This window comes from Myodes glareolus, chromosome 25 (assembly GCF_982192425.1).
Source record: "Myodes glareolus chromosome 25, mMyoGla1.1, whole genome shotgun sequence".
In the NCBI taxonomy this organism is placed as follows: Eukaryota; Metazoa; Chordata; class Mammalia; order Rodentia; family Cricetidae; genus Myodes; species Myodes glareolus.
This window is the reverse complement of record NC_142050.1, coordinates 1,438,239-1,465,709: the sequence shown is the minus strand read 5'-3', so window position 1 is coordinate 1,465,709 and position 27,471 is coordinate 1,438,239. Positions and strand designations below refer to the sequence as shown.

At 41.7% G+C, this 27,471-nt stretch overlaps 1 protein-coding gene across 4 annotated transcripts in view; it reads left to right on the top strand.

The window, feature by feature from the left end:
- Cdk6 (cyclin dependent kinase 6) overlaps positions 1-27,471 on the top strand; it is a 194,401-nt gene that overhangs the window by 155,964 nt on the left and 10,966 nt on the right. For all 4 annotated transcript variants that reach the window (XM_048436663.3, XM_048436678.3, XM_048436671.3 and 1 more), the window contains 2 exons: positions 23,215-23,265; positions 27,217-27,352. In XM_048436663.3, the coding sequence (XP_048292620.1) occupies positions 23,215-23,265; positions 27,217-27,352 (187 nt within the window). The remainder of the gene's footprint in view (positions 1-23,214; positions 23,266-27,216; positions 27,353-27,471) is intronic.

Sequence of the window (27,471 nt, the reverse complement as noted above, 5' to 3'; positions counted from 1 at the left end):
TTGTGTTCCCTAACAGTCACATGATATTCTCTGGAGGATACAGTACAGTGGTGAGAGCCAGCTCTGCAGCCTCCAGTGCAGTCCCCAACCACTTCTTAGGTAGGTGATGACTCATTATTAACCATGCTTCAACCTCAGTTTCAAACATAGCTCCCATTCAGTGGTGTTTGGGGTTAAATAAAACAGTACTTGTCCACTTGGCATTCTCTTCTACATTGTGTGTACTCCGTAGCAATGATTACTCTTGTCCATGTTGTTACCCATCTAGAACAGAACAACCCTATCATTGGTAACATCAGACATAAGAAGAATCCAGTCAAAAAGTCTTGGGCCCTGCAGTGTTGAGATTCTAGACAGCACCCTAGTCTTAGGAATGAGACTTAAACTTGGGGCACTGCACACTGAGCAGCATGGCTAGATGACTCAATAATGAAATCATGCCTAGTCATGCTGGGGCTCTTTCTGTCTCTGCCCCTCTGCCCCACCACAGTGTCTGCAAAGGTCAAAGTTAAGCCTAGAATCTGGCAAGGCACTGAGTATATTAATGAGCTTCAGGCAGGACTGTCCGGGGCAGATGCCCACTGAGTGCTGGCAGCGTGTGAGGGCTTCTCCTTTGTTCATGTCGTGTTCCACAGAATCTAGAGTGTAATCCTCAAGGTCCCTGCACACTCTCGTTCTGAGCCACAGGAAGAAGTGCCTCTACCAGCTCGTGGGGAAACTCCAAACAGTCAGTAGGAAAAACTCAGAAAATGATGAAAATGACTATGTCTCACTATTTCCTCTGCAGCCTTCTGTGAGGAAAACAAGCAGGCGGTCAGGTAGGAGACTAAAAGAGCACAGAATGTGCTAGAGCTGCTTCACTTTTTCATGTCTAGATCTGTGTGACTGCCTGGCTGGTTTCAGTTAGGAAAACGGCAGTGGTTGTGTTTCTACCATCACTAGATACAGCTGCCTTTCACGCTGGTTTCCAAGGCAGCTCCACCCTCTTCTATCTCAGATGGAGCTCCATGCAGAGACCCCTTTTATTCTAATGTTTCTGAACCAGAAAGCTAGATCTCAGAAAAATAATGATCTTAAGAATTGGGTGTGGTGACACATGCCTGTAATCTTAGCATTCAGAGGACAGCAGCAGAAGCAGTAGAGTCAGAAATTCAATGTCATCCGCAGCTAGATAGCAAGTTTGAAGTCAGTCTGAGCTACATAACACCTAGCCTCAATAACAACTTTTAAAAATATTCTTGTAGGGCCGGAGAGATGGCTCAGCGGTTAAGAGCATTGCCTGCTCTTCCAAAGGTCCTGAGTTCAATTCCCAGCAACCATGTGGTGGCTTACAACCATCTGTAGTGAGGTCTGGTGCCCTCTTCTAGCCTGCAGACATACACACAGACAGAATATTGTATACATAATAAATAAATAAATATATTCTTGTAAATACATATATTATAGACATTGTTACTTTTTGGTTTTGTTGTTGGTGTTGTTTTATGAGACAGGATTTCTCTGTGTGATAGGCCCTGGCTGTCCTAGAACTTGCTCTGTAGATCAGGCTGACCTAAAAATCACTGAGATTCACCTTCCTCTGCCTCCCAAGTACTGGGATTAAGGTGTACACCACCACTGCTCAGCTACATTGTTAAGATTTGTCTTTAAGTATGTGTGTAAAGGTGTGTACACTTGAACACTGATGCCTCCAGAGGTAGCAGATCCCCTTGAAGCTAGAGTTACAAGCTTTTGTAACCAAGCCCTCTGCAATGTGCTCTTAAGGACCAAGCCATCCCTCCAACCCCAAAATTGACGTAATTGTATGCATTGTATATTTTCATTTGACAATGATTATATAAATATTACAAAACATTTTTTAAAGTATGGGTAAAGAAAACAGCATAAGCCTAGAGTGACTTATTTGTACCAGAAAGTAGACATGATTTTGAAAATGTCACAAGATTGAGCTTGAATGAGTATCTAGACTAATCTGAGCTATTTTGCATATTAAGGTATGTAAGATTATAACCCACCAAATAAGGTTAAATTCATACTTTGTTTTCATAACATGTAAAGAATACATTAATAATAAGTAAAGAAATGGAAGATAAGTGAAGGTTCTTTGTTGGGATGATGCAGTTGGACATATTGTGATTACAAGTGGATGCTAAAACTAGTCAGTGAAATGGGGTGCAGATCATAGTCTCAAACTCTCTATGAGTTGTCTTTTTTAGCAAGAAAAATATAAACATAAGCCATTGACCAAGAAATAGTGATCGGTTGTGGCTTAATGGGTATTTTTTAACTGTTTCTCGTGCTTTGTAACATTTTAGCTCATAAAATAGCTGTATTTTGCTTTCCTTTTATAAAAGGAAGGCATAGTCTAATTTGTACTTCAATATTCCTTATTATTTACATGTAGATAAAATGTGTCAAGATGAAATTTTCTAGAACTCTTTAAGCAACGCTCTGAGAACCAGGATTTAACTGCTACCTTCTCACAATTCCCTCAGGACTAATTCTCAGTTAGCTAGTCAAGAATATGGGAAATCTTACAACTTAGTGACCATGTGTGAGTGTGTGTTTGCACATGCTGTACCAGAGTGGAGGCCAGAGGAAAGGGTGTCAGCGAACCTGGAGGTCACTGATTTTAAAGACTTGCTGGCCAGTGAGCTCCGGGAATATTCCTGCCCACACCTTCCCAGCACTAGAACTTGAGGTGCTCAAAATGGCGCTCTACTTTTTACGATGGTGCTGGGATCTGAATTTGGCTTCTTTGGCTTGGGCAGCAAGCTCTTTACCAACTGAGCCATCTCCCTGACTTCCAAACTTGCTAAGCCTGAAACCTACTGCCATCTGGAAATGTTTTCACTGTATTCTCCTCCAAGGATGTATTAAATGTATGCCACCACATTTTCAAGGTTTGTACTTAGTTTTGTTTCACATACCTATCAGAAAAATAACACAGCGGCCATGGTGAGGAGTTCCTGTGTTCTCAGCAACAGTCAGGAGGCTAGAGTGAGGGAATTGCTTGGGTTCTGGGAAATCTGGCAAGCTCTCATCTTATGCAGGGGAAGGATAATGAAAGAAAGGAGAGGAGAAGTGAGGGAGGTGGGGCACTCAGCTTTTGTGTCTGTTGGTTAGATACAGAGATTAGTAGCGGTTTCCCAAAGCCTCCACCCTTATCTGAGTGGAACAGGGAGTTAGACTCCATTCCTGTAAGAGCTCCAGTGTGATAGAACCTGAGCCCTGAATTGTGTTTCATACCCGTGTCTCTTAAAAAGTCCTGTTCGCTGACCTAGGCCTTCAGTTTACAATAAAAGTAGATGGTGAAGTGGAATAAATGCATGGTTCTGTTTGCTGTAGGCTAGTCATGGCCTCTCCATTAAACCCCAAGCTCCCGAGAGACCCTTTCTTGTGACCACAATGCCAGCCTAAGACTCACATCCTCACATCAGAACTGACAGGGTAAAAGCGGGGCAAGGTGTGAGATAACACAGATTTTTTTTGACAGTGGAGCTGTGTGCCCTTTCAGTGCCCAGTGATGCCCTTGGCAGCCCTGACCGCTGAGTTAAGGCTCCAGGCAGTTGATCCATTCGTGTTACCAACTGTTAAGGAGGAGGAGGCTGTCTGGAGAGGCACCTTCATCAGAGGAGGGGAACAGTTCGTAAGACTACACCACGCTATAGACTTGCCCCTGTTTCTCTTTGGTCTTGAACTGTCTTGAATGTTCTCATGTGATGACAGTTGGGCTGCTGGTTGAGAGCCGTTAGTCAAATCCAGCACCAGCATTAGTCTGTGGTTGGAAATGACTGTTAACGTAAATGCCAGGCTATTCAGTTGTGGTTTGTCTTCCAGCTTTCCAATCATGCCAGGCTTCCAGCAGTGGGAGTAGAGTCTGTGGTAAAGGAAACCGTTGATAAAAGAAAGAAACCAGTAACTGTCACTACCCATACAAGCAAAACAACAGGGAAATAAAAACTAATAGAAAAGTGGAAGACAAAGAAAAATGAACAGTGGGTCCAGGTCTGGCCACTTTGATGGCCTCTGAGGCGTGAGGCTAACATGATGGTGGTGCCTAGGACAGCGACTGCAGTGTCCAGTGAGAGCAGGAAGTTTTCAGGCACTGCTGTCCACGATGCTCTGAGCAAATGCCTGGCCTTTGAGACTATTCTCAGTTTCCTAACACTGCCCTAGACCAGTAAAACACAGAAGTAGTGGGGGTCCAGTCATCAAGTTACTTGGAAGCAGAGTTTACCCCATTATCCTTTGTGCTGAGTCTTCTAGAAAAAGTACTCAATAATACTGCTGCCTTGAGCAGTTACGAAGAAATACATGTTGTGAGGGTGGTGATTTCATTTAGAGGGCTTCAGACACATCGCTCCAGAGTGTGTACCAAAGGTATGAAGAGTAAAACCAGTAAGGAAGAAGTCCTCTCAGTAATATGTGTTCAGAGTATGGGAAGGCTGGCTGGGTCTGGGCAGGAATAGGAGAGCGGAAGCCTAGAGTAACCCCGAGGATGGTTTGCACAAGGCTCCCAGAGCTCCATCTGCTCCTAACAGGAGTTGCCTTTTCACCAGCACTTCTACCACATTTCAGTGTTTGTAAAACGCTTGTTATTTTCACATTCCGTCATTTCTACAATCGGGGCTTGAATTGCTATCAGTCGGTGGCATCTTTACTTTTGTCAAATATGGTGACTCTGCTGGAAATCCAAGTGTGCACCATCTCCTGCATCCCATTGGCCCAGTGGCTGGTTAACTCAAAATTAAAAAGAAAAAAAAAGATAAAAAGAAAAAAAATCAAATACTAGCAAGGAAAACACATTGAATTTGTGGACAATTTTATTATTCTTTAATGTGTAAGTAAGGTTACTTTGAGGCAGTCACAAACCCTTGAATCGATTAAAAAACTTGAAGTTTATGACAGCCAGGCATGAGCAGAGTAGATTAGAGGTTCCTGTCCAGCCTGGCACACATCTGCTCTGAAGCATCCTTCTCTCTAGACATTGCTAGAACTCCCAAATTAGTAAGCGAAGGGGTCAGGCAAACCTTGTTCAGTTGTGAGGCCTGGCAATCAGTGTGGCACGGCCACGCGCCAGCAGCACAGCGTCACCCTGCAGCTGCCTTCCTGAGTGACGCCTTGACTGCTTTCAGGTGCCAGGTTCACCTTTTACAGTAAATCATCTACATAGAAAGTAGTATTGATGTCCTGGGACCAAAGATACCTTGAAGTTTGTTTTTGCTGATTTTTGGTAAATTAATAAAGAAGAGTATCTAATTGCAATTTATATATGCAGAAAATTAAAATTTCTTTTGAAACTTTCAACACTTAAAAGCAATGTAAGCTAAAGTGCATATTAGCTGATGTACAATGTTGTCGTATTAAAAACGTTTTTATGACCTATTAAACATCTTTTTAAGGGGTTCTAATTAGATGAGAAAAATGGACATAATACAAGCTTCTAAATCTTTAAATTTCTCTTCAGGCAAGATTGACATCATAACACATGCCTATAATTCCAGCACTTAGAAGAGGCAGGAGGACACCCTTAGCTACCTAGCAAGTTTGAGGCTAGTCTGGGATACCTAAGTCCTGTTTTAAAAAGGAGAACATATCCAGTGTTTTATTTTCTTATAATACATAATCGACCTGTATGTATACCACTGGGTAATACTCTTGACTGTTTATTACTTAATGTTTTATAGTCTGATATATTATTTGTTTTTCAATGAACATCTTAAAATGTCAGTTCCTGTCCTTTAATTAGGAGTCATATTTACCCAACAGGGCATTGTTAGAGAGTTAATATATTTATTATTATTATTATTATTATTATTATTATTATTAATGTGTAAAGTGGGTCCTTCTACAAGTACTTGGTAGCTGACACTTGGTGATAGTGGTGTTCTTTACTTTTTAGGTTACAGCACTTTTGGTTGACAGTGGTTTTTTTGTGTGTGTAGCCCTGCTGTTCTGGAACTTGCTCGGAAAACCAGGCTGGCCTTGAACTCATAAAGATCCACTTGCCTCTGTCTCTGAGTGATGGGATTAAAGGCCCATGCCACTACCGCCCAGCTTTAATGTGTTTTTAATCGAAACAGAATTGCATCATTTCTTCCCCTTTCCCCTCCCGCCCCCTCCCACACCCTCCAGTTGATAATCTTTTTCTTTTACTATTAAAGGCATATTTTATGTGTGTGTGCATATATATGCTTGTATATATATATATGCATGTATATTATAATTACACCCTTATAATTAAGAATTCATTTTATTTGTGTCTTTGTGTATATGGTTCCAAGGCTGACCTTGAACTCTCTTCCTCTCACCAACCATTAGTTACTGTTCTTTATCTTGGGGGTTTAGGCCTTGTGAAAATTCCTCTTCCCACATTAATATGACTGTTGATATTTCTTTTTAAATATTTATTTATTTATTATGTATACAATATTCTGTCTGTCTGTATGCCTGCAGGCCAAAAGAGGGCACCAGTACTCATTACAGATGGTTGTGAGCCACCATGTGGTTGCTGGGAATTGAACTCAGGACCTTTGGAAGAGCAGGTAATGCTCTTAATCTCTGAACCATCTCTCCAGCCCCGACTGTTGATATTTCTATTGCTCTGATCTTGTTGTTATGCACCCACTTCTAACAATACTGTTACAGTACAGGTTCCCTAGTATTCTGGCTCTTAAAACATTTCCATCCGTTTTCCTCCAGGTTCCCTGAGCCATAGGTGCAGGAGCTGTGGTGTAGCTGTATCCATTGGTGGTGGGTTCCCATTATCTATTGATGTCTGCATTGTGTCCAGTTGCAGTTTCTGTGAGGGTCTCCATCTGCTGTAAAGAGAGGCTTCTTTGATGAGAGGTGGTAGCTACGCTTATCTGATGATACAAGGGTAAGATTTAGAAAGTAGTAAGGAGTCATGCTGGTCTAGCAGAGTGGAAGCTGTAGATTCTTTCTGAAGGTCTGTGACCTCTCTAGCTCTTTGGCTTCTCTGTCTCCACCCTCTCAGACTGCCACACCCAGCAAGCATTTGAACTGCTGAGCCGTCTCCCCTGATACACAACATGTAACTCATGGTTTTCATTCCATTTCTCTAAGCCTGATTATCTGGTCTCAGTTAGTGTTGGGAGCTGAGAAAAAGACTCACAGAAATTCTACCACTGCTGAACAGACATGAGTAAAATTTTTCACATATGCCAACAAAAAAATCTATTAACACTTTCAGAAATGAGTCTATTTCTATTATAACTGAATTGCCAGTATCCAAAACAGCATTAAACACTCAGTAAATATTCCCTGAAGAGATGAAAAAGTCAGACCTTCAGTTAGTCATTCAATCTCTCGGGGCTTCAGTGTATCCATTAGTATAAGGTGATTGCTTTCAAGGAGAGTTGAAGCGCAGGGAGACATGACAGTCAGTAAATTCACTGTGTTACACAGAATAAGAAAACATGCTTGTTCTTATGTGTTTCATTTTCCAGACTGTAGCAACTTTAAAGTTCTCTCTAATGCTCTTTGCAAACAGCACAGTAGAGCACCATGGGTAAAGTAAACCTAGAGAGATTTGGTTCAGAGAAAGGAACAAACAACAGTATTGAATCCTTCTTGCTAAATTCGTCATAATGAACCCAGAAAAAATAGGGGGAAAGGAGGAAATGATGGAAGAGTAACAAAGATGAGAAACTTGGAAATGAGTGAGAATTCATTATATTTGCTACCTGCTTGGAAGTGTTGGTTTCAACAGGCAGGCTCATTGTGCCCTCGACAGGGCTGATGCTCTCTTTGTGTGGTTTAATAATTTTATATTACTTCAGAGCCGGTGATGAGAGCCTGGGCTTCTGTCTCGTGTCTCACACTGCTTACCATTGCATATGACCTGATGTGTCTGTCTTGTCCTGAAGTCTGAGCAGTGGACACAGTCTTGTCCATCTACCTGGAAAAGCTGGTCTGCCAAGATTACCAATTCCATATAATTTAAAAGTCAGAGTCAGTGGTTGGAGTGGGCAGCAATAAATCACGCACCAAAAACAACACCTTAGCGGCTAAATTCTATGTAGTAGGTGATTTCCCAAGGCTGAGCCAGTGCAGTGAGTCATCCCTCCCAGCACTTATTCGAACATTAGTTCTGTCTTACTACCTCAGTGCTTTTGGGTGCATGTTTTTTAACCTTTAGAGCCCTCCTGGGAGGTTCAGGGTCTCCTCGCAGTGAATATAAAACAGACTGCTTCGCCCTTCAAAGGACCCTTTCCCTTCTTTTTCTACTTCTCAAACTGAAAACAGTCTGGGATTCAGGAGGTCAGCGTTGTGGACACTGAGAGAACAACAACCAAGTTTCTCAAGGGTTGAAGTTGTACTGTTTCAGTCCAGCATACAATACAAAGGAGAAACAAGTGTCAGTGCGTGTGTGGGAGGAACTACCCCAAAACAGTGAAACCTGATTGAGTTAATAAAAGTCCACATAAATGGGAATAGTATTTTAATATGAGAAATGCTTTCCACTTTCCTAAATAAAAGTGAATATTACAAGGATATAAAATATTTGTAAATCCATTTATAGATATTTTTTTTAAAGCTCCAGTTCTCAATTCCAGTAGCGTTTGCTAAAGAGCATATTTTCATTTGGTGAAAATAGCCAAGTGTTGTTGGAGGATATAAAAAAGGAAATTTCTGCTACCAACCACAGAATGGTGTATTGCCCACTTATAACCATAAAACCAATATGGTTCCAAATGAAGAAGAATCAGGCATTAATGGAATAGACTAGAAAGCCCAAAATCTCAACCTAAGAGAAGGTATATTTTATGATCTATCACAAATATTAAAGGGTAAAGTGGCTTGTTCATCAAACAAGGCAAAGCAACCAGTCAACTTGTTAGAAGAAAATGAAAAATCTAATTCAGTTCTCACTAATCCTTGCAAAACAAATGACAGCCAGCTTCAAGAATCAAGTGGTAAAATGAGACCAAGAGGGGATAAAGAAAAACAGGAAATATTTCAGAGCCTAAAATGGAAGTGTGCTTTTGAAATATTAGAAAGTCAAAAGCCAGAATGTTGGTGAATTTTACTACATAGAAATCGAGGACTGGAGAGATGCCCCAGTGGGTACAAGGGATTGCCGTGCAGTCATCGGATCAGAATTCGAATCCCTGAATCTAGGAACAAATCTGACATCCTGCAGATACCTGTAGTGGAAGTTCTCGAGCATCTAGTGTCCTCTGACTTCTGTGCAGAGGGCACATGCACATAAACTCTCTCACACACACACACACACACACAGAGAGAGAGAGAGAGAGAGCGCAAAAAACTCACAAAAACTGAATGTGGCAGCTCATACTGTCCACATGCTGGGGAGGTGGGCATAGAAGGGTTTCTCAGCCTTCTGGATGGCTCCATGGGTACGAGACCCTGTCTCAGAAAGCCACTAAGTGTAACAGGGTGAGACTTCATCCACCAACTATTGGAAACAGATGCAGAAACTCACAGCCAAACATTGGGCCAAGCTCAGGGAATCCTGTTGAAGAAGAGAAAGGATTGTAGGAGCCGGAGGGTTACAAGGACATCACAAAAAAACAAAAAACAAAACAAAAAAAAAACCCCACAGAATCAACTAACCTGGGCTCATAGGGGTTCCCAGAGACGACCAAAACCTTGGGACTGCCCTAGGTAGGCCCTTTGCACATATGTGACAGTTGGCTAGCTTGGTGTTCTTGTAGGACTCCTCCAACTCAGGGAAGCAGAGACTGTCTTGTTGGCTTTCGGAACCAAATTCCTCATATTGGGTTGCCTTGCCCGGCCTTAACACTGCAACTTGATTACTATCCATAGAAAGACTGCCTTTCTCGGAATAGAAATTTAGGGGAGAGAATTGGGGAGAGGCAGAAGGGAAATGGGGAAGGGGCTGGGAGAAGAGGACAAAGGAAAAACTGCTCAGGATATAAAATAAATAAATTTTAAAAATAATTTTATTTTAATTATATGGCACTAACTGGATTTATTAATGCAGTTTCGTTCTTGACACAAAAGAGTGAAAGAAATTCAGATCCCATTCCCATTCACATATTCTTTCATTCAAAGGCAGTTTAAGACGACTACATACTACATTATAAATACTTTGGGCCGGTTTGTTCACACTGACACCTCCATTTCCTAAACTGTAACCCTCACTGGCCCAGAGTGATGGGGGAGGAGAGGCTGGCTTTGTTCACCAGCTATTTCAACAAGCACATGCGAAGGCTAACAACTTCCTCCAATGAGTCATCACAGCTGTCAAACACCAGAGTCCCTTTGTTTGACCCCTGCTGAAACACACCATGAAGCACAGCCTAGGAGTCTGAATCATGTAGCTGTGTTTGGTTCGTATCTGGATTTGCATCCGTCTGTGTGTTCACCCATGAACAGCTGCATTCTTCAGTTATTACTGAAGGGAGAAAAACAAAACATTCAAATGGGCCTGTTCCGTCTAGATAGTCTGTAAAATTTCTGAGGAATTCTGTGGGCTTTGTTTCCTGTACTGAATTGTTGAGTTATCACACAGTGTTGGGCCCCCATCCAACATGAGCTAGACAGAGGGAATACTGTATTCACAGAGAATACCAGCTGTTTTCACACTTGTAAAGGAGAAGGAAAATAATGCAGAAAGTGTGTGCCTAGATAACGTCTTAGAGTGTGTCCTTGAGCCCTGTCTCCAAGGAGGCTGGAAAGTCCTGCTCTGCTTTGTCATGGCGTCTCTCTAGTTCTCAAGCCCAGTACTGCATCACCAGGCCTGAGATTCCACTCAGGCTGCAGTGCTGCTTGGGAAAGACCTTCGAAGGATCCATCCATCATTAAAAATACGAATCTGGTGAACAGATCTTTTGGACACTGGACTGGAGAGATGGTAAAGAGCACTGACTGCTCTTCCAGAGGACCTGGGTTCAATTCCCAGCACCCCCATGGCAGCTCACAACTGTCTGTACCTCCAGTTCCAGGGAATCTGATGCCTTCACACAGACATATATGTAGGCAAAACACCAACTGATGGAAAATAAAGAAAAGAAAACTAGTTCTTTATTGAGCACAGTGTGATGTGACAGGACACATGTTATGTTCTGCTGGGCAGACACAGTACTAGTTCTGTAGTTCTCAAAGCAAACAATGTCTCTGACTCTAAAGGGTCAGAGTTCATGTTTTATACTAAGCATATTCTAAGTTTAAGAGAAAAAAATGAGAAAATCAGTCTTACGTTGTGTAGCATATTTACAGGCAATGTTTGAATCGTTCACTGCAAATTTAGGTCACTTGTATTGACTGATGCTTATGGTTCCTTTCTGAGCAGAGCTTTTTAAAATTAATTTATTAGGCATAACTGTAGGTGTGTAACTGTGCTTGTGGAGATTAGGAGACACGTCTCTCCTTCCACTGTGTGGGTCTCAGGGTTCAAACTCAGGGCATTATGCCTAGTGACATGTGCCTTTATCACTAAACTATCCGTCTTGTCCCATAAGTAAGTGTGTGTGTGTGTGTGTGCGTGCACATGCATGCGTGCGTGTGTGTTGTTTGGTGTTTCAAGACAGGATTTCTTTGTATATCCCTAGCTGTCCTGGAACTCACTTTGTAGATCAGGCTGGCCTCTAACTCACAGTGATCCACCTGCCTCTCTCTGCCTTCCTAGTGCTGGGATTGAAGGTGTGTGCTACCACTGCCCAACAATGTATATTTAAAAATAATTATAAACTACTCCAGCTAACAGATTCTTTCATTTCAGAAATCTCTAGAGGTTTTTCAATTTTTAAGGCTTCAGCTCTAGAAAAAAAAATGGGATTTGCTGATAGCTGCTGCCATGTGAGTTAGAGTTTTTGCAAAAGCAGGACTGTCAGTAGTATAGTAGTGATCTCACACACAACAGAATTCCTAAGACATGCTGTTGCAAAAACAAACAAATAAACGCAATGTCAAAGAATGAGTCCCCTGAGTTAGAGATTCTATGGCATGCATATGAAGATCAGAGGACAACTTTTGGGAATTGGCTTTCTCCTTCCACTGTGTGGGACCCAGGGACTGAACTTGGTTTGTCAGGCTTGACAGCAAGCCACTAAGTTATCTCTCCAGACCAAGAGGTGGTTTCAAAAGCCATATTTTCTTTCCTATCATATGAATGTCATCATTATATGGATATACTTGTTTATTGCTTTGAAGTCAGCCAGTCAGAGGGAGGAAACATCCCTCGTGTTATAGTCAGTAGTATAAGCTAATAGTTCAGCTCAGTTCTCTGCTGCTACATGCAGAAAATGGTAAATTTAGATCATTCCCATTGATTTTTTTTTTCTCTTAATGATTACTTAGTCTTTCTATTTATGTTTATGGATCGGTGACTCGGTAAATATACTAATTGGGGGTGGGGTCTGTTGCATCAAAAAGCTCAAGTGATTTAAAGATCCTTTGTTTAATTTTGACTCTCAATTTTGAATTAAAAACAATGGCATGCCCCTCTTCCTTAAGCTCTGTGCTGGCCCTGGCTCATTCTCGCCCTGCTCACCACCTCCACACTACTCATACGCTAGTCAATGTGAGCCCTTTGCAGAACAATAAATTATTCACATCTGGTACCAAAAAAAAAAATCCATTCAGTGATTGTTTTTATGGCAGTTAGCAAACTCACAGTGTTGGCAAATGCTGAGATGCTGGCACACGCCCCTCAGGAGTGCACCTCCACTCCCTACTAGAGGAGTTTCTCTTCTCCCTTTCTGGACTGTTGTCCTCCTCCCCTCTCTGTTCTTTCATTCCTTATTTTGCCTTTGCTGTATTTTTTCTTTCCCTTTAGGCTTTTTTTCCTTTGTCTTCCAATCATCTCCTCCCTGCCTGCATGCCTGTGTGAAGTCAGCACCAAGGCATTTCTTCTTGTCATTTCTGATGGTTTTGCTAAAAATTCTTAGTTAAGGATAGTAATTGTGAATGAGCCCCAGTTTTTAGATAGTCATGATTTCTAGGCAGATATTACCTAGTGCCTGTTCAGACTGACTAAAGTATAAATTGTAATTAATACAAAAACAGTTTTGTTTCTCTGTGCATTTCCATTCATATATACATATTTATGCAAATACACATGTTCACACTCGAATGTGTGAACTTGAAAAGACCGAGATAGCAGATTTTGAAATAACAACTCTAGCTTACAGGTCTGTGGATCCATATATATCAATATAAACAGACCCATACCATATGTGTTTCTCTGTGACTAGATGCTTTTATTCAACATAATAGCTTCAGAGGTTACCTGCCTGTTGTTATACTAGTTCATTCTCTTTTATGGCTAAATGTATTCTGTCATGTAGCTGCTCATTATTTTCATATTCATCAGATGTTGTTGCTACTTTCGCGTATTAGGAGAGTGTGTTATGACCATTCATGCACAAGTCTTTGTACGGAATTGTGTCAGTTCTGTATGGTATATACCTAAGCGTGCCTAACTTCCATTCTTGCACAAATCTTTGTATGAACTTGTGTTTTTAATTCTGTAGGGTATAAACCTAAGCATGCTTAACTTCCGTTAATGCACAAATCTTCGCGTTTTCTATGTTTCCAGTTCTGTATGGTATATACCTAAGCATGCCTAACTTCTTGGTTTTCATAGTACTCACTCTTCAATTTTGTAATAAACCATTTTGTACATTTTAATTATAAAAGATAAAATTAATTTTGCTAGTGGGCAGAGAGCTGGTTCTGCGGGCAAGGCCGCATATGCACTGTGCTGCTCTGGCAGAGGATCTGAGTTTATTTCCCAGCACCTGCACTCTGGGGAGCTGACAGCCAACTCTACCTCCAGCTCCACGGGATACCAAAGCCTCTTCTGACCTTCATGAACATCACATACTCACGCGATGCACACTCCTGTGTCATTCTGCGTAGCTATAAAAACACTACAGATTTAAAACGCTGCTTCTCCTCCCATGTCAGGGTCAGTCTTTTTTCAGCTCATCTTACACCAGGTGTTTCTTCTCTACGCTTCCTTGTCCTGCCGAGCTAGACCCTTGTCTCTCTTGTGCACTAACCTTCCAGTTGTCTGCCTTGGCCTAGTCTTGTCCCCAGAACTAACTCAGTCAATCCTCGCATAGTAATCTCTCTAAACTGCTCCTAGTGTCCTGTGTATTGAAGTCACGAAGAGCACCCGACCCACTTCCTCGGCTATTTCCATCTGTAATAGAGGATTAATCAGGTCACTTCCACATATTTAGTAGATATTAAATAACTATGCTGAGTGTAGGGGCTTCAGCAGTAACATAAGATCGACATCTCTGTATAACCATGCTTTTATCTTTCCAAGAAGAGCATAGATTCTTATGGCAAATATGTATGTTTATAAATGATGTTCAGTGTGATTCAAATAGTGGTCATGTGGATTCCAAACACGTGTGTGTGTGTGTGTGTGTGTGTGTGTGTGTGTGTGTGTGTGTGTCTACATGTGTACCCTGTCTGCGCAGGAAACTACAGAGACCTATTGAGGGCATCAGATCCCCTGGAACTATAGTTTATGACCACCTAATGCAGGTACTGGGAACCAAACCCAAGAGCAGCACATACCACTGAGCCCCAACTCTAGTCCCTCGAAATGCTTTATATATAAAGAACACACATAATGTTATATAATTGACAATATCACCGTGTATTTCACAGCGAGGGCTTTTGTCTCTGCCTCCAAGTTAGAGCCTTCTGTGCTAAGTGGGTTATCGCTCAATTAGTATTTATTAAACAAATCCATGAATTGATTTTTCTGTTGAATCTGCTGAATTGAGTAGCTGGTAATTGTAAAGTGATCAGTTAACTTTCTTAGATAACAAACTACAGAAGGAAGTGTAGAGCAGTGATAAAATAGGAAGGTAATACTTTGCCAAAGGTCACTTTATGGACATGGAAAATTCCTCTACCCATCAAAGAAGGCAGCAGCCAAAACATGGCCATGGTTCAAATGCAGGTTACAGAGGTGTTCCATAGGGTTCCCTGGCTTCTGTGCCTGTTTAGCAAAATGGAAGAATTTATAAATTAAATCTTTCATCTTCCACTATGCATGAATCATTTCCTCTCTGGAACAGCCCTCCCTGCCCATGTATTCTTATGCAGTAGGGAACACCCACTTTTAAATGTTTCCACTTCTCACTGAGCTGCCCATGGTGTTTGTGTGTTCTTCTTAGCTGTCCACTGTAATCTGCCCCAGGAAAGTCCACTGATGGCAGCGTCACTAAGTGGTATTTGGGGATTTTTGCTAAGCAGCGTATAGTAGATGACAGGAATATTTCCTGACGCGGGCTCCCTGCCAACGCAAAATTCCCAATCAAGCCAAATCAAAACAAGACAAATTAAGAAATATCCAGGTTTAATGTGAGTTCTGCACTCTCAGGTGGCCCGGAAGGGGAACCAGGAAGTCATGCAAATGGGACCAAGAGGAGGGAGAAAAGGGGACCACGTGTCCCTCTTTTGGGAGCTCATTTAAATACCCTGGGGAGGGGTCCTGACCCACCCCCACCCCCAGGGAGGGGTCAGGACCTGGCCTGCTGGGATTTGGAGTCCAGAACAAAGCAACTCCCAGGCCAGGGGCTGGGGCTGTGCCCCCAACTTCACAGTAGAGGAAGTGGTTTTGCCAGCTCAGGCTTAACGAGCTCTCCAGGAAAATTAGCTTCATCCCTGACAGAAGGCATTCTTTCTGTGACTAGTTACAAGACATTTAATGTGCATAGTAATAAATATATAGTAACCCAGAGAAAGACTGCTAGGATTAAATAAAAGAGCTCACTTTGGTGACATGAGGGTTTTGGGGTTTTTTTCTTTCTTTGTTGTTTGTTTGTTTGTTTGTTTGTTTTTGAAACAAGGTCTAACTTAGGTGCCTGGCCTGGGACTCGCTGTGGAGACCAGGCTGACCTCAAACTTGACTGCAGCCACACCCAGCCTCTTTCCCTACTCATTTACCATCTGAGGCACTTTCTCGTCCAGTATAATGTTGACCAGGAGCAAGGGGAATGTATGTGTGTGTGTGTGTGTGTGTGTGTGTGTGTGTGTGTGTGTGTGTGTGTTTACCACTTTCTAGTGTATGATAAAGTATCACTTAGTGGCTCCATGAAGTAGGTGTTATTATCTCCGTTTACAAATGAGTCACCTAAGAATAAAACAAGCCAGGGGACTTTCCTAAAGTTATTTAGGGAGAAATGGTTGAGTTGGGTGTTTCCAGTACCGGCCTTTTCTCCAGTCAACAAACAGCCTTTTAGCATTGGGCTGAAAATGCAGCACGATGCCGTAGATTGCTTGACTGGCACTTGTGAGATCCCCAAGTTTAATTCCCACCACCACCAAAATGCGTGTCTATATTTAACAGGAAGGAAGACATACAGGGAAAATTTCAAAGGAGGCATGTGGAGGAATCCTTGCCTAAACACCAAAACGTGTGCTCATTTTGATGTGGCGGTGCCATAGATGGTATTCAACAGAGAACTAACCTCACTGTACTTTGAATGGAATGCAAGTTTGCCATTGAACTTTGCAATACTCCCTTCATAGTAGAAAGAAATGCTTCACAATGTAAATGAAATGTATTTGTTTCATAAAGGGTTTCAGGGCTATCAAAGATGTCTTAGTGGTTAAAGATGCTTTTGCCAAACATACAACCGTAGTCTCCAGCACGACATTTTAGAAGGAGAGAACCTGCTCCGAAAAGCTGCCCTCTGACCTCCAGATGTTCACTGTGACACTCATGTATACATACCGTAAATTAAAAAAATAGATAAGTAAGCAAGCAAGCAAACAAAGCAGTTTAAAACCAGAGTTTTATCTTCACATTAATAGTTATGATGTTTAAAAAGGAATATCTTAACAAAAAAACTTAGAAATAAATTTCTTACTCATAAATCATTACAAATTGGCGATGGCATGTATGTTTGTTGTTTGTGAGATCCTACACCCCAAAATAGATGTTATAGTAACATTCAGTTTCCAGGCATTAGCCATACACACATAAGTATTGATAAATAAATTAGTTTCAAAGTGTCACGTGACAAAGCCTTAGTTCATGTGGGAGTTCAAAGTAGGAAAAGATTCCTATCTATAAGTGAAAGAATTCTTGCAGGAAATAAAAAGGATGGTTGTCCTGTTGGGGTCTGTGAGTATATGTGGAGGTCAAAGGGTAACCTGAGTATTGGTCTCGCCTTTCTACCTTGCTCAACACCAGGTCTCTGTTGTTCCCTGATGCCTACACAAGCTTGCTGACCCACAAATTTTAGGGGAATCTCTCCCTGATTCCCATCTTAACACTGAGCACCAGATCACATGGGATTACATTTGCACATCACTAGACCAGGCTTCTTGCGGGTTCTGGGAGTTTGAACTCAGGTCCACATGCTAATATAGCGGGCTCTTTACCTACCAGGCCATCTCCTCGGTCACCCAAAGCGTAGACGATGACTGTGCTCCGTTTTCTGTAGTTATACTTCCCACTTTATCAGTGTATGGTATCTATTGTTTTAAATATAGATTACTTCCTTCTGTGTTTACTGAGAACCTATTGATTTCCAAGTCTTGCTCTTAGTACTTCCATATCTGTACCTCATTAAGAAGAGAGTAGTGTATGTGTATGCTTGTATATATGTACATACATACATAAAATATATATTTAAAACTAAAATTACTGCAGTCATCGCAAGAAGCACATATAAAGTAGATTATACACACATATTCACTTATGCCCAGAGATGAAAGGTACAGGGGGCTGATGAACAATCACACAATGTGAAGCTAGAAAAAGAAACTCATTTATCTTTTTTTTCTTTATTAGAGAGTATACCATAAAGACACTTCTCAGATTGTTTTCCTATTATTTTAGCTCCGGTTGTGCTTCTTTCTGTAAGAGATGCCAAGCATGTTGTTAGCAGCTTGTTTATGTTTGGCATTGAAAAAAATAAAGTTTGGGGGCTGGAGAGATGGCTCAGAGGTTAAGAGCATTGTCTGCTCTTCCAAAGGTCATGAGTTCAATTCCCAGCAACCACATGGTGGCTCACAACCATCTGTAATGGGGTCTGGTGCCCTCTTCTGGCCTGCAGGCATACAGAGAGAATATTGTATACATAATAAATAAATATTGAAAAAAAAAGAATAAAGTTTGATCCCATTCTGTGCAAATGGTTTGAGCAGTGAATAAATAGTCCACGCAGAAAAAGTCATGACTGAATGAATAGGAAAAGGCCATGCCAGGGTCAGGGAGAAGCTATCATATCCATTGTAAATTACCAGTGCTGGTGGTTCATGTTGGCATACAAGTGAGGCATGACTGGAAAGGGGTATTGTTATTAGGGGCACAAGTTGTCATGAGTGAAAAGAATAGATCCACTACAACAACTGACGGGTCTCAGGACATAGCTGTTCTTGTGAGCTTGGCACACAGTAATATGCAAAAGGCTTCCTCTTGTCAGCTGATGCTCATTTGGTTGGTTCCATGTAAATGTTCAGTGATTATCATTGAATACAGGTTACAGTAAAGGTTAAAAAGACTAAGTGTGGCTTCCAAAGCACTCCTGGTTAGCTTCATGCAGTGTTCACTTGCAGAATAATTTAGAATTTTTCATTGCAGATTGAATGTCTAATAAATAGTTTTAAAACTTAAGAAAGAAAGAAAGAGAGGTGAGTATATAAACAACCTTATAAGGTAAAAGAAGTATCCTGATAGGAAAAGCAGACATAATATTAGAAATGGGATTCATGAATGACAGAGCCAGCCGGTACCTCTAGCAGAAGGATGTGGTGCTATTGTGTAAGGGTGTGCTTAAACTATTGGGAAATCATCTAAAATCCTTGTAGTTTGTGATAATAATAATAATGAAATGCATAAAGCTCACGAGCTTTGGTAATGTCCTGTGTAATAAAAAATGATTTTTTTTTTACTTTTATGTTAGTCCTAGAAAGTAGCTATCTTTGCATTTCATTACTTAACCAGAAAATTAAAAAATGTATTCAGAAGAAATATATTTGGAAGAAAATTAAAAGCCTTTAGATTTGCTACTTCTAACAGTATTGCTATTGTTGATTTTTATCTTTAAATAATACATTTAAAAGGATTAGCAGGTATATAACACAGAAGAAAAAAAGACAGAATCGTTTTACTTTGTGGTCCTTTAAAACAAAAGAAATTACATCATTTTTTCTTCCCCTCCCTCCCTTCCTCCCGTTTTTTGTGGGCCTTTGTCCCACTGGTACCAGCAAGCATTTCTGTCCATCTTCATTCTTCACCTAGGACTTCTCTAAGGCATCTTAGGAATTCTGGGACAGACAGGTTTTTTTCAGGCAGTGGGGTAAAACTGAGTTTTAGGTACTCAAACTACCTAAAACTAGTTTTAGGACCTCGCCTGGTTCGTCTCTGTTGTACCACCTCTACTTCTTTCTGTTGTTCTATGTATTTGCTCTTTCAGCTGCTTCATTCCTTCCAGCTCAGGTCTTTGTCAGTAACAGAGATCCAGCCTCATTTCTCTCTCCAAAAAAAATATTAAACCAAAAATCTCTAATCTAGAGTCTCTGTTCCTTGAATCTGGACACAGATACAGCACGGGTGCTGATGGCAAACATGGAGTTCAGTCCCCAGCAACACACACAGACATGCGCACACATGCAGACACAGACACACACGCGCACACACACACAGAGAGACATACAGACAGACACAGACACACGCGCGCACACTCACAGAGACATACAGACAGACACAGACACGCGCGCGTACATACACACAAACAGACACATGCAGACACAGACAGACACAGACACACGCACACACAGAGAGACATACAGACAGACATACACAGACAGACACATGCACACAGACACTCATACACAGAGACACACACGTGCACACGCAAACACACGCGCGCACACACACGTGCGTGCGCTTCTGTCTGTACTTATCCATGTTTAACTTGACTTTGAGCATGAAGTTTGAGGATGTCTAACACAATGAAGGGGAATAATTATTAAAACTGACATGAGTCATCATGTGTCCTCTTTTGTATCCTAAGAATACACAGGCTTTACCTTTGAAATCTTTTTAAATCTGAGAACATCAAAGACAGATATTATGTCCTGAGGTCTCAGTAGCTCTCTTACTTTTCCTCTCCATATCCTACCAGTGAGCATCAAAATGTGAACATGATGAATGCATTTATTCTTGTTCTCAATTCATTGCGCCCCACCATTCTCTGGATGTGCACAAATTACCTCCTGTAGACTTAAACTAGTTCCTTGAAACTATTCAGAATTTTCTTCTAGAAACCAGATTGTTCTAAATTTTTCATCACATTTATAATCAGTTTCTTCACCTCTTCCCTCTACCATGTGACCCGTTTTCACTGTTTTTTGACTGTGTATCTGTATCTAGGGAACCATTGCACTGACAACTGACATTTTACTCGTACCGTCACAGCTCAGCGACTCTGTGTAACTAAAGCCAAACCACATCTGCTGCAAGGCAAAGTGACCAAACTCAGAGCCACACGCCAGCTGCCCCCAAGGTGGTGACACTCACTCTGGCCTGTACCCTGAAAGGTTGTACCTAAGTCCCAAGAGCTAATTCAAAGACAACAGAGCACATTTCGTCCTGAAGGCCAAACCCAGCCAATAAGTAGAGATTAAACCAGTAGCAGAATAGAGGGGCCTGGGTATCCTCTGCTGCAACACCCAGCAGTGTGATGGGCATTTGTTCAAAGATATCATGAAAAACTTTGCCATGAAAGAAGAGAACCAAAACCCCAGGCAATAAAGACGTGAGCCCCTGTGTAGCTGAGTATGGGGCTGGGTTTCAATGACCAGTGCTGAACCACTGTCTCAAACCTGTGTGTCGAAACGTCTTAACCTTCATGTAGGAGGTTGGAACCCTCACACAAAGACAGGTCAGAGAGGTGCCTTCTCTTTCAAGTTGGTCTTGAGGAAGCAAGAAGGCAACCAAGCCATTTTACAAAGCGGGGAGTGGGCCCTCACCTGGTTCCCATCCTCTCAAACTAGGAGAGCTCCATTTCTATTGTTTCTGTGACTGTTCTCTGGTTTATAAGTCTGTTATAGCTGCCTGAATAGACTATAAGGCACACACCCCAGAACAAGAGACAGGTTTAGGCCTTTTCCTAAGAGAAGTATCCATTCAAGATAGCCTCTTTAGCTTGCTTCTCAATAGTTGTTACCAGAGTATTGATGTTAAGCAGTTCTGTAATACTCAGAAGTAATTTCTCACCAACTTCTGTGGCCACCATGCTCATGAGAGGTATCACAGCTATCATGGTTACAGAGTCACACAATCAGCAGCCAAGCTTAGCTAAAATCTGTGTATAAACTTGTGTATAAACTTGGTTAACTTGGTAGCCCTGACCCTCAAGCCTTTTAAAATATGGTTAGTAGTAGGGAGGGTCAGTTATGTATTCCTATACCCCAGAATGGCATTTAGACTTTGCCTTTTTATAATTTTATAATTTTCTCTGATATCAAGCAAACATTTAGTGAAAATAAAGCTGGCTCCTCACAAGACAGAAGGGACAGGGACATCTTTCTACCTACTAGATCTCTAGTTTTATTCATGGGAACAGAACCCCACCCAAAGCCTCATATCTTCATAATATGCCTGACGCCCACACTCAGACATAGCACCCCCCTCTGAGTGTGCAGAGAACACAGCACCATTACACTAGTGGGTTGCTTTGTTCCTTTTTGAAGTAGAACAGAATTTAAAGGCTTGTAGGTGTTCAGAAAATAGCCTGATTACAGATCCCATAGCACTAGCTTGTGAAATAGAGGACTCTGAAGACACCTTCCCAGAGTCCCACTCGGCCTCTCCAAAGATAAGAGAACATTAGTAATGAAAATAATGTGTTTCGACATAACTATGAGATGTGCAGTGCAGACTTTGGGGCATAGAAGACCTGGTTTGAATTTCCAGTCTGTACTTCTGAAGGTATTGGTTAAGTCACATCATCTACTAATCCCACTTCCTCGTCTAGGATGCTGCTCCTGGAGGTCTGTGAAAGTTAATGACACCCTGTTTGGAAATGTGCGAGATAGAACATTTGTACTCTATAAAAGATAGCTGCTAAGCATCCGTAATCTTGTGGTTTGCTTTTTGAGTTTTATGTCACTTTTTCACTTTATGCTTTGCTATTTTGAGACTTGTCTAAGGTCTGGGAAGATAGTTGCCTCAGTAATGGAATGCTCATTTTCTACATGTATGACCCTTGGCCTATAGTCAATTAGACAGTAACACACACACTATAATTTGATATCTAATATAATAAAGTATACAATTCTTAATAATAACCTATAAAGATCTTACACAGATTGGTAATAGTAGATCCAGTTTTAGTGGTTTCGCACTAGAGAAACTGAGGCAGCTGGCTGGTAAGTTTGAAGCTGACTTGAGTCCACATAATGAATTCCCAACTGGAGTGGGCTTTGGAATAAGGCTTTGACTCAAAAATAAACAAAAAGATAGAAAGGGAAAGAAAAAATAATTGTCTATGCCATTCACTGAACAGGAGTTGAGAAAGATTTATTTGTGTACTATGGTTGTAAACAACAAAAATATTTAATAAGTGTGTTTCAGTTAGGGAATGGTATTAAGATAAGACTTATGGGGAAACCTAGAGATGTCCCCACCCTCAAAGGACTGTTTGGTTTACTTGGGAAAATACCAGAAGTGTCCCAAAGGGAGCTTATTTTGTTGCAAATGAAATGGTTGCTGCAGATAAGAAAGGCTTAGCATTCAGAGAGGGCAGGTTGCCTCTGAAGCCCAGGGCTAAGATTTTTGAGCTTGTAATGGTTAGCAGTAATACCATGAGAAAGGAAAGGGGTGTAATTAAGAAAAGAAACCCAGCGTGCTACAGCATCCAGGACTAGAGAAGCCCACACTGAGGACATCCACATACCTTCAGTGGAAGACTCAGACCAAGATGGGCTCCACCCTATGGCAGGTTAAACTGAACTTTAAAACCTGGGCCTGTAGACTATGGTAGCTTAGTTGTTACAATGGCAGCAAACAGGATACATGGTTATGGAAGTCAGACTCCTCAAGAGTCCCAGTTGCAGGAGAAACACATGGCAAGCCATCCTTGACCAGAGAGGGACAGTCATACTTCTTTCTCACACCAGTAATCTTTGGCTTTTTGCTGGAACAGTGATAATGGCAATGATTGGAATGTAACATCAGGAAATGCCTGGTTTTAAAATGTGTCTTTATTCTTCTAGGCCTCTTTTTCGTGGAAGTTCAGATGTGGATCAACTAGGAAAAATCTTGGAGTAAGTAATAATTATAGTCTTACATCACATGAATGTCCGCAGTGACTGTCCTCTGATGTTCTTGTTTCTCTCTTATCTTCTTTCTTGCCTCAAGCTGAAGCTGCAGACAGTCTTACTAGTTGGTATGGTGAGTTGGGACGAGGAAGAGGAGAACCTCACTTAGGGGCGGTCATGATGTGTAACCTTGCTGCTGTGCTCTGAATGCTTGTACGCTGCCTGGGTGGCTTTTTGCTGCTTCTCCATGCTTGGCTGAGCTCTGAGTGCCATCTCCATAGTGCAGATTGTTGTCTGCGTGTGGTCACATCCAATTTACCTCTCCTGTGAGATGGGACACTGGTGGCTTAGGGTCTCTGCCTGTCCATATAGGAATCCTATTCCCATTGAAAGGCCTTGATCATTCTTGTTGGTTTGGCATTCCCAAGCCAAGGACAAAAATGCTACCCAGTCACATTTTCCCTCAGAACAACAAACTAGGGAATGAGAGCCTGGGTTCTCATCTGTGAACCAATGTAAGTGAGAAGTTGCATGAAGCACCCTTCAGTGGGTTTACTGCCCCATGCCTAGCTGGTAATTAATGACTTAACCCTGTTTTCTTTAACTTTTTAACCTGAGAAATAGAATCGACTTTAGGTTCTCTGTTCAGTCTGTTTTCCAACTCGCTTGTTGCTTCCGATTGTTTGTCCCATCGCTCTGTGATGATTTGCGAACTTCATTCGTGCCTGCGTTTGTGCATGTGAGGATGGGCATGCTTTCATGTCACTGGAATGTAACCGGGGTGTGCTGCGTAGCATCCTTTTTGGATATGTGCTTTTGCTGAGCCCCACTCCAAATGAAGTAGAATGGAAAGTGCATAGGAGTCCTGGCTACAAGTCACCACCCTTGTTTTGGTTGGTAATGGTTTTATGAATCTCAATCTCAAGTGATTTTTTTAATGGAATTTTAAGTCTATAAGACTCACTACCCCGCAAAACTAAAACAAACAAATAAACAAACAAAAAGGATTATTTACTTAAGCATGATTGCTTCACACCTGGAAGTCACCCCAAGCTAATGACTCAGTTCTTTTGGGAACCGGAAGCTCTTCCTGCTTTGAAGCTGAAAGAACATTTGCTGGCTTTGATTTGTGTGTTGGGGAGGCAGTTTACTTTGTTGTTGTTGGTCTGGTATGGTCTGGTCTGGTCTAGGGACTTCCCTGGTACTGACAATCCTATAGAACGGACACATTCTCAGCCACTCCTTTTTGTTATACTACTTTTGTGTGGCAAACTCCTGTCATTCGCTGGTGGATTTGTATCTCCCCTGAGACTGTAGAGTGTTTTCTGTGTGCATGTGATCTTCAAGGATGGACCCAGGCAAGTAAACTTTCTAGTTTTCCCCTGTTGAAGGACAATCTTGGTGATATCTCCTGCCCTCACGTACTTACTCTTCCTGGGAGTCCCGGCCACCCCCAGCACAGTCTGCAGACCATGGAGCCAGTGCAGTGGGTCCCATGGGAAAGCCCATTCGACTTCTGGCCAAGGCCTGGCACTCCCACATGGCTAACAGAAGAGCAGCCACAAAGCCTTGCATGTTTTATGCCTTTAGATTATACTTGTTGGTTTCTGGCTTTGCCTCATTAGTCTGAACAGTGCTCTCCACAGGAGAGGGGCAATGCTGCACCCTAGTGTCACGTTGTTTTTACCTCACCCACCACAGCCATTTCTAGACTCTGTGCCCTGTCAGTTTTTCCAGTGTGAATGTCAGCTTTCACAGCTTCTGTTTAGCTGTCCAAATAGTGAAATAGGATGTGACCCTTTCTATTGAGCTTCTCACAATTTCATTATGCTCATTTTGGGCCATGACAGTCCTTATTGGACACAATGCTGATTTTTTTTAAAAGAAAAATCATATTCTCATGCTCTCAAATTTCTATTTTCAGAGAGCATCAAGTGCTTTAGAAGTAAAACAGTGGTGTTAGGCCAAACATTTAGAGCGTTTTCTAAGAGCCAGAGCATAGTTAAATAGAAAAAATATGGAATATGGAGTAAGGAGACCTGACCTTGGCAGGCATTCTCATTCCTCACCCTTCTTCTCTTCTCGACAGTGAGAGGATCCACCTGACTTGTGTGTCTCATGGGCTTTTACAGGAGTCAGAGAAGACAGTAGGGTGGACTTTGTTTTATTTTTATATGTGTATACATTTATGTATGTATATGTCTCCATGCCTTATGTGGAGTTAATATGCACTTACGTATTATGCAGATAACATAGTGTTTCTCTGAAATTTTTTGGCTTCTGACTGCTGCATTCATAAGATTTCAAATCTATGTTTGAAACTGCTAATAATACTCAGGAGACTGAGACCAGAGGGTTGTGAGTTTGAGCCCAGCCTGGGCTGCACGGTGAAACACTATCTTTAAAAAATGCTTCCAGTAAAATAATTTAAATTCCAAGCATCTTTATAATCCATTTATAGGCATATGATGAGAAAGATGTACAAAGTCCTGATGTAAAACGGCTGGGAAGGGACAGAAGTTTCAACTGTGTGTAATAAGTTTTCCTTTCCTCTGTGACCATTCTATTCAAACATGTCCTTTTGTTGGCTTTCGTGGGTGTACTGATGTTCTCACCCCATCCTTCCTCACATTGTGGTTCTTTCTTACTATTGAACATAGTTGTGTGCTGCTCAAGCCGTAATTTGCTCATTGGTTCCAGTATATCCATGAGTCTGCCTTTATGTGGCTGTCTGTTGATGCCAGAGGGAAGGAACAGAGTTAGTATCTTGCTCCATACCTCGTGACATGTGCACTGGTGATGGGGAATGTGTCCTCCCCTGGGAGGACTGTGACCTGAGAAGGGAATAGTGACAAAGCCCTGTAGATCCTGTGACATTTACAAAACCTGGTTCTGTGCCACAGAAGGGACAGAGCAGAGCTTTAATGTGGGTCAGCACCATTTCTAACTAGGGTTAAAATAGTTTGGATCAGGGTCTGCAGCTATATAATCTGTCTACTAATTTATGTTTTTGAATTTTAGTTCAGAGTTACTCAGTCTGTGTACTCTCCAAATAACACTTACTACCTATACGTAAACTAGAAATAATACTACATAAGTATAAATTGTATGGGGCCAACGGCCTACCAGTAATAAGCAACAAATGGATATTGGCTGCATGTCAGTGTGTGCCAGGCACTGTTGTATACAGTTCCAATAAATTACCACCAACCCCCATGTAACTGCCAATTACTACTGTCACATACAAATGACACCAAAGTTCATGGTTGTTAAGATTTGTCCTTACATGTCAGTTAAGGGCAGGTGCTGAATCTGAAGCCACATCTTCCTATTCCCAAAGCCTATGGCTCGCTTTCCCTCCACATCACTAATCCCAGAATGGTTGTCAGGAGAAACCTAAATGACACCCTTTTGATGGACTGTTTCTCACTTTGGAATACCACTAAATAGTGCTTGCATAAGATAGGACTGACATACTTTTTAACCTTATTTTTTGAGTCTAATTTATGTAATTATTTAGAAAATTACTCTTTAGTATAAAAACCTGGCTAAAGTAATGTGTTAAGCTGTAGTGGGTGGGCATCATGAAAGCTTGTCTTCATAGACCTGTTCAATCCAAATACAAAGCAGAGCTCCATTGGGCTAGAGTGGCATACGGGGTGTCCAGGTGGCCCTGCCTCGTCACTGCACCAGTACTTACCCTTGCAAACCTCCCGTTAGTGTCTGCTGCCAGGGACTTCGCTTACTTCCTGTCAATGAACTCCATAGTGTTCTCTGAGATTGTGCCGCATGCCTACCCTGTGGCTGTAGGGTGAATGAAAAATCCTTTCTGTCATGAGGTGAGGGTCTCCTAGAGCTTCCCCTGCCCACCCCCACCCCCCGCCATGCCTGCTCTAGGATTTGGTGAGGAAGCCATATGACTGCCACTGTTCACATTTTCTTCTGGTTCTTCTGTAGCGTGATTGGACTCCCAGGAGAAGAAGACTGGCCCAGGGATGTTGCTCTTCCCAGACAGGCTTTCCAATCCAAATCTGCCCAACCCATTGAGAAATTCGTGACAGACATTGACGAACTAGGCAAAGACCTACTTCTGGTAAGTTCCCGGGATGTAGTTGGCCTGTGCCCATTGAAACTGGATGGTAAACATTGTGTACCCCAACCACATGACATAGGAGTCTTTCTGTGGATTTTGTTTCCAGCTGCTTGTTTTTG